We start from the raw sequence: 11,048 nt of genomic DNA, 5'->3' as shown, positions 1-11,048 counted from the left end.
GCTTGCCTCAACTCTCTTCCACCATGTTCTGATTTGACTAGTCATTCTATCATTGCTTGTGGGGATTATCCTTTATACTCATATGCTTCTGAATCTTGGATCCATACTCTCAGCAAGGGAATTAAATAAATTTGGTCTCTCTAATCTCAGTATTTATTTTTTTTACATGTACTACTCTAATGTTGTTTTTTTTCTTAGAGTCTGATATTTTGAATCCATTGGATATCAGATCTTCTTGCTCATTCTTTATATCATTTGGCATAAGTGCAATCTTCTGATTTTTTATGACCAAATCTCGCCTAATTATCATCCCATCTAGTGGCCAGTGAGCATGGAGGAATCAATGGATCGTCAAGTTGAGCAAGCCTTAACCTAGTTGCCTAGTCCTCCCTCGATGATTGAGGAAGCCTCTAGTTGGTCGGCACCACCTCGTGGCTCATTAAAGATGAATTCTAATGTGGCTTTCCTAAATGGAGATGTTAGTATAGGAGTCATTATTCATGTATCGAATGGTGATGTCATGTTTGCTATGGGAAGACACTTAATTATGGTGATATTGAGCTTGTTGTGGTCATATCCATGTTTAATGGCCTCTCTAGAGCTGCAGGCTAATATTTCCCTGTTTTGGAAATGAAACTGATTCCCTAATTCTATGGAAGCTTTTGGCTGGAAAAACCAAATTCGTCGTTGAGGTTTAAGCTTTCCTTGACTTTATTTGTGATTTTCATCATTGTGGTTCTATTCTTGACTTCCTTTGAGCTAACCATGGGAGTATTTCTATTACTCATGAGTTAATTATCCATGCTTGATGTTTTGAATTTTCGACAATTTGGCTTAAAGACCATCCTCCTTAAGCAGATTATGCCCTTATTTTTTATTCCCATTTGTCCTTAAGTTTTTCTATTTTGTTTCATACAAAAAAACCAACATCTTCCAGTTAGAAGTACAAACAAAGTTTCATATTGGTTAGAGAAGAGAATGATCACGGGCACATAAGGGTGGACAATTATCTCCATTAATATAAAACCTTTTTGGTAGTTCCAAAAGCAAAGTCGTGAGAATTTATGCCTAAAGTGGACAATATCATACCATTATGGAGGTTCCATTGTCCTTATCACTCCTAACATATCCACGGTTTATCCATAACTTTTTTTCCAATCTCAATCCACAAATATACTAATTTGTTCATATTATTAATATTATTGTGCATCAATAATACTAGAACCCCGTTTGATAATTATTTTTTTTTTTTAATATTGCGTTCATAACCACCATTTTCCAACCATGTTTTTAAAATCCAAGTGAATTTTAAAATTATAAAAAATATATTTTTATAAAATATATAATATATCTATAATATATATATAGCAATTTGACTACGACTTCAAACGGGATGAAAACCATTTTAAAAAATTGTGGAGAAAATTTATATTTAAAAAATAAAAAAAACAAAAATCGAAATGGTTACAAAAAAGACCTAACTTTACAATAAATTTAAAAAATAGAAAAAAAAAACAACTAAACGAAAAACTAATGTATTCCTCATGGAGATATCATGATCTTCTAATGTACTTCAAACTTGTATTGACCAATTAGGTTTTCTACTTCTCTTTAGTTTTGTTACCTAAACCCTAAACCCTATACTATAGGTAGACAACTTAGTAGATTGTTTCCATCTAAACCTCCATTTAAAAACTTATATATAGAATACAAACTCGCTATCAATATTTGATGGCGTTTCTCTTTGTTGTTTTTCCCTCCTTTACGACTCAAGCATGAATTAAAATTTTAACGATCAAAAGAGGATGTCTTTATTTATTACTGTTATTATTATTATTTTGAGTTCAACAATATGCAGGATGAAAATTTTGAACCTCAAACCTCTTGGTCGATGATACACGTTTCATATCAATTTAGCTATGCTTATGTTAGTTAAGAGGTACGTCTACGAACTATAACAACTATCAAATTATTTGGTTGTTACACATTGTTTGTTATTGATGCCCCTTAATGAAGGTGCTATATTGATTAGCTAGAGCATCTCTTTTGTACTTAGGAAATTGAAATAACACTAAATAAATTAAAGCATGCATGACACATATATAACATGTATAATCCTCCACTAAATAGGTTTGAATCAAATTCTAATCAGATTTGGGAATCCTCAAAATAAAATTTATAATGAAAAGAGAATATATTTAGTATACTTTTCACATGTCATTGTTCCTTTCAAGTTTTAGTAGTCAAATCCATAGTTTTAGGAGACGAATTTGGAAATTTTGTCTTAAGATTGCAGACTATGGGCCAAAAATATCCATGGTTCATGGTATGTATTTATTTATGACAACTCTCTTCTTTTATTGATGTACAATCAAATATATAAGAAATTGATAAAATCATTTTAAATAGTTAAAATATAAGGCAACATAAAGATGACTCAACTAGTATAAGTAGGAGTGGACAATAAAACTAACCAAACCGAAACAAACTGAAGATTCAGTTTTTACTAAAGCATTGATATAGTTTGATTTAAAATTAAAAGGAAACTGAATTTTTTCAGTTAGATTTGATGAACCAAACCATTTATATTATATAGAAACCCAAAAATCTAACCAAATCGAACCTATATTATGTATAAAACTGAACCGAACCAAACAAACAATTTAGTTCAATTTGATATACATCCAAAGAGAAAATTTATCATTCGGTTTGATTTAGCTACCAAATTGAATTGTAAACACCAGGTAAGAGATTCAAATCTTCTATCTCAACCAAAAACGATGTTTATGACTTAATCGGTATGGCAAGGAGAATTAAAATCAGAGGAATGAGATATTTTGGATAAGAGCTTAGAAGAGAGGCTTCAAGTTTTCATTGAATGTGAAAGACAATGGCAATAATGGAAGGGGAATTTGTTCAAATGAGCTGTTAATTGGATAAAGGGAAAGGGAAGTTGCAGAATAATAATAACAATAATAATTCCATCCTACACACTCACAATCTTATGCTCTCTCATCTACAATATTCAATTCAAGACAACCAGTCCTTGGAATAGAGGCATCCAATTCCAATTCCTGTCTCCAAACAAGAACCCCAATTAAGAAGGGACTCAGATGCCACTACAATTTCTGCATTCTTTTGGATCATAGGATTCGCATACCACTTTCAAGACACGGTTTTACACTCCATTTCCATCAACTCATATTCTCTTAGCCAAAAAAATATCCAATACCACTGTAACTTCATAAAGATTCCATAATACTCGACCAAATTCTCCTTTCCCAACCTCCATAGCGATGTTGCCATATGAACTCAAATCAAATCACTCGGTTTCAACTTAATCGGTAAACATAACATGGAAAAGTTTCCCGACTCCACTGTTTCTCTAACATGAAATATGCAAGATGTTTAATCAAGCAAAGGCAGGTGACGTATATATTTTAAAGTAGCAAAAACTAGAAATGGGAAGCATACACAAGTCACAACACAGTCCATCAAATTCACCATCCTTTCAAAACCAGATGAAGTTGGAGATAGATCGATCGAGATTACATTATATTTGTACGTAGCACGGTATTGTAATAGTAGTGACCGGGGTATTTGTGTGTGTGAAACCATTCCATTTTTCAATGAGAGAAAACTATAGCAAATACAAAACCGAACTAAATCACTTTAGAACCAACAATAGGGACTAAAGGATTCTCGCTACACATGACAAAGTATAAAGTATATCCAATTAGCACTTTTTATTTGCAGACCATATCAACCAAAGCCTCTGATGCTTGTACCTGAAATATCGCTAAACCGCTTCAGTACCATCAACTACACGTTCTTACACACATTATTCAACCTCGTATGATCAAGTTCAAAACAACTCAAAGAACATTTTTCATGGTAATTTTACTGTACTTGCCTCAAAATTTGGAGATTATGAGTTAAAAGGAACCGAGTCTCCTTTCTTTGCTCGACAGTTAGATCAAGTTCTATACTGCCATTTTCATTGCTATCTTCTCATGAGGGTCATAACCTGTTAGTTCAAAATCATCTGACACAAAAGAATCGATATCCTTCTTCTCGGGATTTATCTTCAAAATCTACAATAAGGTAAGATGTAATATTGAAAATAGCAGGTTAGTAAACGCTAGCATGGAAGAACCATGTAATTATAGTTTTCCTACTTACGGGGAACGGTTTGGGGAGTTTCTGAAGCTGCTCCTGCAATGGCCTAACATGAGTACGGTAAACATGAGCATCTCCAATCACATGTATGAAGTCGCCTCGAGCAAGACCTGCGCATTAGAAGAATAATTTTTTAATGTAACTAGAAGTGTAGCTGTAGGGGAGGAAAACCACATTACTATAGTTCAGAATGTTTAAATCCCAGTTCAGAACTTTACTAGATTGCCACATGGAAGTTACAGGAAAGAACACTCAAACAGAAAGAGAAAAACAGAGAGACTACCACAAAGAGGTGTGTATAGAAATAATCGTATCATTAAACAGCCTGCTCAGCAGAAGTTTTTTATTTTTTTAAGAGAAGAAACATTTCATTGAATAAATGAAATAAGGAGAGACCCCAAAGCACCTAAAGGTGATTACAAAAGAGATTTCCAATTGGAAACTAAATAAGAAAGACTAAAATTCTTAAAAGGGTGCCTAGTTTTGGACCAACATAAAGCGGTGGACAAAACGGAACCAAGTCCATGAAGCTCTCTAAAACTGAAAATGAGTATCTAAAAAGACTTTTATTGCGCTCGCCCCATAACATCCAAAAGAAAGCTCGCAAAATGGCCAACCAAACCGTCTTCTTTGTAACATAATTTAGAAAAAGAAGAGAAAGTTTGACTGCAATGCAAGTATGCAACTAGGTAATTGTAAGTTAAATGCTAGGCCATCGCTATAGTAGAAAACAAACTACTGGTCAATATGGAGTAGCATACCACAGACATGAGCAATCATGCAAGTCAGAAGAGCATATGATGCAATATTAAATGGAACGCCAAGGCCCATATCAGCAGAGCGCTGATACATTTGACATGATAACTCCCCATTCGCAACGTAAAACTGCAAAGAGCGATCAATAAACAATGTTAAGGAAATAAGTTGTGAACATAAGACACCACACATTTGAGTCCAACCTGAGCAAACATGTGGCAAGGAGGAAGTGCCATCAGTTTGAGATCAGATGGATTCCACGCAGAAAGAATGATCCTCCGGTCATCAGGATTATTTTTTATCTTGTTAATTACATCTAGCAACTGATCAAATCCTTGACCAGTGTAGTCAGCATGCATGTCCGTATACCTGTAAAAGAAACGTGGAAAGCAGTAAAGCACAAATCCTGCAATAAAATAGAAACAAACTTCAAAGAGATAATCAGAATAATACACGAACCTAGCACCAAAATGCCGCCACTGGAACCCATACACAGGTCCCAAGTCGCCTTCCTCCCTTTCTCTTAAACCAATACTAAGGTTACCAAAAACAAAAACAAAAAAAGGGAAAAGAAAACGAATTATAGCTTAAACTATATATCAAAAAACTCAAATTTCTATAGTTTCTTATTTAAAATTCAAGTATATAAGTAATTGCCTATCGAGGTAATCTCTGGATGCGTTGCCATCCCATATATGAATGCCTTTCTCCTGAAGAACCTGTTGATAATGCCGAGCTTTAGGATATAATACAGTTCAACTTGTCCAGGGAAAAAGGTTTTCATGTAGCCACTTAATGAGGCATTCATCTAAAGTTCCTACATACTCTTTATTTGTTATTAATAATGATGTCCTTTTGCACGTGTTATTCCTAGGATGCAAGAATTTGTCTTTTCCCTAAAAGTACCGCTTGCAGGTTATAGGAAATAAGGCCAAACACAGAGGCCAAAACAAAATGCAAAAGTCACCAAAAAAGAATACTTGCAAACAAGTGATCATTATAGTAAAGGGCTCCAATCATTTGTCATTGCAGAGCGCAAAACCACACCCCAAAAAAAATGCCATCAATGAAATTGTTTTAAATTAAAAAACAATATATAAAACAATTCAGAAATGCTAGCGTAGGAATGTTTGTGTTCAGTAAGAAGAAATATCTCTTTTTGTCCCCTTTCTTTTAATGGAAAGCCGCCTACCATTAAATGAACGAAAATATGTTAAGGCCAAACAGAAAACGGATCCCAGATTCCCAAAAAAAGTAATAAATTTAAAGGGGGAAAAAAAGAAAAAGAAAAAGAGGCTTTAATGGTTGAGAATAAAGAATACCAGGGTAAACCACAAAAAGACTAGGCCATAGAGACATCTACAACGGTGTGCTTATAACGGGGGAACTCAAATCTGCTTCTCCAAAAGCGATCATCAAAAAGGCAATCTGCCTAATAACTTTTCTTCAGCCATGATCCAGCGAATGAAGTAGTGAAAGAGTGCCTTCTCCATCATAAAGTAAAATCCCCTCCTAAGAGCCACACTAACTGTACAAATTTCCTAAAACCTACCCTACATCTTTATCATCAAGTGGTATCTCCACAAAATATGACCTGTATTCTAGCTTGATTATAAAGAACATAGCAATGTGGTGCTGATGTTTCATTTCAATCAACCAACAGAAAAGGCAAGTGGCAAATCTTCTTCAAGATTTTAACCTTCCAGGGCTTGGCAAAGAAAAGGGCGATGAAGAAGATGGAGTAAACAAACAAGAGAAGAAAGACGTTAAAACAAAGCACACCAAAAACTTGAAGGTCCAAGTATGCTTGAAGAGGAAGACCATGCAAGAGAGATACAAGGAGTCAAGGGCAAATCTACAGCTTCGTTAACATATAAAGTTCTCTTAATATGAAAATTTTAAGAAAAGAACTCCCCTAAAGCAAAGCAAACAAAGAAGACCATCACCATTCCAATGATCCTCCTAGAAACAAATATGAAATCCATCTCCAATGGGGATTTTAATGAAATTGAGGAAACCTGGGGAGAATGTGAAATCGCTTCTCATGAGTTCCTAAAAGTGCCTTTACACACCATACTAGTATCCTGGTACCCAATAGTGTGATGCTTGTACCAACCAAAATCATAAAAGGCCACAAGCAATGAACGGAAACACCACCGCCACTAAACCAAGCAAGGACAACACCTAATCACTTAGTCCCAAATTCCCAAGCCTTCCTTTTCTTCCAAGCCTTGGAAACTCTGAGTCGACAAGATGATAGAGGAAACAACAGGGAGGAGGAGGGGATGCAATGCTAACCACCAACTAGTAAAGTAAAGCTTAAAGTGATAGTGATAGCATAGCATCTTAATGCTTACATTTGCATTGGTTGAACCACTGATGAACCAAAGAAGTTCTTCGACAACCCCTCGCCAAAATACTTTCTGAAGGATCAAATGATAAAGTTATATGTCAACAACTAAACCATGATGATAAATGATGCATCAGATTATTAGAAATTGCAAAGGGAAATAAAACAAGAAAAGAGGCAGTGTTGCTTCAATAATACGGCTACGGAATAAATCAAAACAGGAAACCGGCACATGCCTTAGTTGTAAGCAGTGGAAAAGTTTTGCGCAAGTTGTACCGCATCTGTACAGATAGCAGGAACGAGACAGGAACTTGTACACATATTAGCATTTAAAATAGAGCATCTGGTGTAAAAAAATAGATATAGCAAATAATAAGATAACATTACCTGGCAACCAAATCTTGACAATGTACCTGTTCCTGTTCTATCATCCTTAGGAATACCATTTGAGATGATTTCTTGAACAAGATTTAGGTACAAGTACTCCTCATGCTTCTCAAAAATCTCCTTAGGTAGGAAAGAGAACTTCTTAGCCTCAAAGTTAGAAAAATCAGGCTTGTTATGAGAGACCAGACCATTGTTCTGATCAATGGGGGGTTCAGTTGAGCTCCTCACACGAACATAACTAGTGAATGAATATCGCAAGTTATTTTCCACCACAGGAAAGGATGAGTACCATGGCTGAAACATAGACTTGTCAATAGCTGGTATGAAGGTGTCACATTCAATATTTGTCTCAACTTCAGTAATGTGGATAGCATCACATTCAGGGGCGTTCAGAGCCTCCCTACATTAAGAACACAATCAGTGCACAGAAACAACAAATAGTACACTAAAAGAGGTCTAGAAAACAAGTGCACACCTTAATATCTCACCACCACCTACAACAAACACTTTCTCTATTGACAAACAGTAAGGAGAAGCTGCTAATAATTCCAAAGCAGACGTTATACTACCACATATTATAACATTTTCAACAGTTGCAATGTCAAAACTTCCAGAGCGAGTCAGAACAACATTCAGACGACCAGGTAGTGGCCGATGCTCAGCAGGAATACTCTCCCATGTTTTACGACCCATTAGAATTGCATTCCTTTTCCCATGATCTGATGTTGTTGTGGTTATGTTTTTAAAAAATTTGAGATCAGAAGGCAACCTCCATGGTAGTTTCCCATCCTTACCGATGCCCATATTTTCAGAAGCAGCTACAACAACTTGATAAGTCCTCCGTGGATCAGGTGGTGCATTGACATTGGCAATGCCATTAGAGCTTGTCAAGGGATCACCGGCCATATTAGAACTAAAAACTTTACCAGACCTAGACAGCGGTGACTTCAATGATTTTCCCCCGCACACCCAACTTCCACGGAAGTGCGGTAGAACCTGAAATTCAATACACCCGAGAAACTACAGAAGTAAATTATTTGGAACAAGATCCAATGATGAACACATTCAAGACTCATTTGTTGAAATCACAAACACATCAATTTCATAAAAATATCTTAAACTTGTCATAAACTTGAAAAACTTCTTGGCTCAGATTAATGTAGATGGAGATTTATAATTCTCCATAGACAGATGCCAGGGCACAGAGAATGAAACTTGCAAATTAAACCCATAAAATTCTGAAACCAAATGAAATTGTTGCTTCACATTATTGGAGGCAGAGGATTACAACCGAAGCAACTAAAGAAGAAATTATATCAATTTCCACCTGGATCAGAGGTTTAAAAATATAGATTTTCCTAATTCAGCTTTTCACAAACAGCAAGTCGATGCATAACCTAAATGTTGCCTTAATTCAAAGAGATCAAAACAAATTACATCTGTAATGTTTAATCTAATTTTAGGCAAAAGGATATTCGATAAAAATATATAGAGAGTTCACCATTCAAAGGAGCAGTAAGGTAAATCTTCAAAGAAAAGTTAATAAAATAAAGTCATTCGGTCTAGGGGCTTACTTTTCTAATTGATCTATCTTTTGATTCAAAGGAACTGAACAAAATTACCTAATATATCCATCTTAATTATTCTACCAAACAAATGAAATCCACTTAAAAAACAAAACCCACTTCCAAATTCATAGTTTTACATGAATAGAACTCATTAAAAAATTTTAAAAGCAAAGAACAGAAGGAAGAGAATAAATATGTTAAACAATTGTTGAATAATGCATTGTAATGCATTCTTCTTTTTCCCTTCACTTTACCTCCAGATTCTTCCCTACCTAACAAACTGCAAGCAAAATCAATTAAAAAACGCAATCCTCAGCTCTCACATTCGCTTGGCAATAGAGATAACGGATAATGTCATAAAGAGACGAACAAGAGGTCGAAAGACAGAGAGACAGAATAAAATAAACAAACCATCAAAAAGGGCACATGCAATAAACTACTCACAGGTCAAATGCAAATTCAATCAACAGAATGCATGAAGAATAAGAACATTGGACGATCACCCAATTACAGAAAAAGCATTTAACCTAAAACCCAGGTAACAAAAACAAGAAAACTCAGTCCCCAACAATTCGATTTCAAAATGGGACAACAAAATCAGAAAGAAAACGAAGGGGAAAGAGAGACTTAGTCTCAACTCACCGATATTAAACGGGGGATGAAAATATTCAACTGGAAAAAGCCTAAGATAAACTTAGGCTGACCTTCGACTGGAAGAGGGTTAGGTTTAGGAGAGGCAATGGGAGCGAAATTAATGAATGTTTTATGGATTTTGAAGGATTTTTACGAAATGGGCATTTCTGAACAGGGAAGAAGAGAGGGAAATCCAGCAGCTGGGGGGTTTTTTGGATGGAAAAACCGCTTCTTTTCTTTATCTGGTTTCGCTGTTTTTGTGGTTTTAACTTTTCTTCGTCTTCAATGGAAGAGGGTAAATATGGGAAAGAAAGGTTTGAAGAAGAAAACAGAGGAAAATCCAATCCAAAGACGCGTTTCCTGCGGATTACCGCCGTCTATGATCCAAATTGGAATATTCGAGAACTGATAAGTGTAGCTCTACTTTCTTTCTTTCTATTCTTTACCTGACCATTTCTCTTCTCCTCCTTCTATTTTCAACAATACCTCAAAAACAAACGAAATTTTCTCTCTAAACTTAGACTTCACAACATGGAATCCACTTTTTTTTATTTTCTTTTTCTTATGGAAGGATCATTTTAATAAGTTTTTTTCTTTTGAAAAGATATTCTCATATATAAATACCCTAATTTATTAAAAAAAACGTCTTTATACATTTAAAAGTTACAATACCTTTTAAAGCTATAAATATGTCAAAATTATTGCGATTGGGATCCGCTACAATCTCATAGTGATTGGACACCTATGACCACAAATAGTCGATAGAGAGACCTGCAATCGCGAGGGAAATTCCACGTTGTTTAGTGTTATGTGACGTGAGTAGAAGGTTAATTTTTATTGGTTTCGACATTTGGGTCATTTCGCATTAGGCGCATTTAGAATTGGGTCATTCGTAAAAAACCTCATAAAATGTCCATATGTTCTTTGTCATTTGTTTCGAAAATAACCATGTAATTTCAAAGTTACAATACCCTTGAATTTTCTTAAATGTTTTAAAACTATCTTTGGAGTAGACATTCGTTAATTTTAGATAGAGATCAAGACCTGTTGGTGATCCAGTTTTTCATTTTGGTTACTATCACATTATTTCAAGTTTCAATTTTTGTTTGAAATTCTAAGGATTTTTGCTCCAAAATTAAATATTTATAATTATGAAAATTGAAAGCAATATTACA

The 11,048-nt window shown here is 34.9% G+C and overlaps 1 protein-coding gene across 2 annotated transcripts; it reads right to left on the bottom strand.

Moving 5' to 3' along the window:
* Nucleotides 1–3,470: 3,470 nt before the first annotated feature.
* LOC120088401 (bifunctional dihydrofolate reductase-thymidylate synthase 1-like) lies at nt 3,471–10,349 on the bottom strand. 2 transcript variants are annotated; one of them, XM_039045669.1, is made up of 13 exons: nt 9,883–10,349; nt 9,495–9,520; nt 8,148–8,668; nt 7,673–8,072; nt 7,522–7,566; nt 7,293–7,358; nt 5,593–5,654; nt 5,395–5,469; nt 5,139–5,304; nt 4,941–5,064; nt 4,183–4,289; nt 3,914–4,094; nt 3,471–3,788 (listed from the first exon to the last, which is right to left on the bottom strand). In XM_039045669.1, the coding sequence occupies exons 3-12, from the start codon at nt 8,576–8,578 to the stop codon at nt 3,984–3,986; spliced, it is 1,587 nt and encodes a 528-aa protein (XP_038901597.1). In that variant the 5' UTR covers nt 8,579–8,668; nt 9,495–9,520; nt 9,883–10,349; the 3' UTR covers nt 3,471–3,788; nt 3,914–3,983. The 2 variants fall into 2 exon arrangements, with proteins under 2 accessions (XP_038901597.1, XP_038901596.1); XM_039045668.1 differs by lacking the exon at nt 9,495–9,520 and having other exon boundaries at nt 9,883–10,348.
* Between the last annotated feature and the right edge of the window lie 699 nt (nt 10,350–11,048).

This window comes from Benincasa hispida, chromosome 10, assembly GCF_009727055.1.
Source record: "Benincasa hispida cultivar B227 chromosome 10, ASM972705v1, whole genome shotgun sequence".
Lineage (NCBI taxonomy): Eukaryota > Viridiplantae > Streptophyta > Magnoliopsida > Cucurbitales > Cucurbitaceae > Benincasa > Benincasa hispida.
Note: the sequence above shows the minus strand (reverse complement) of the source record. Positions and strands in the feature narration are given on the sequence as shown.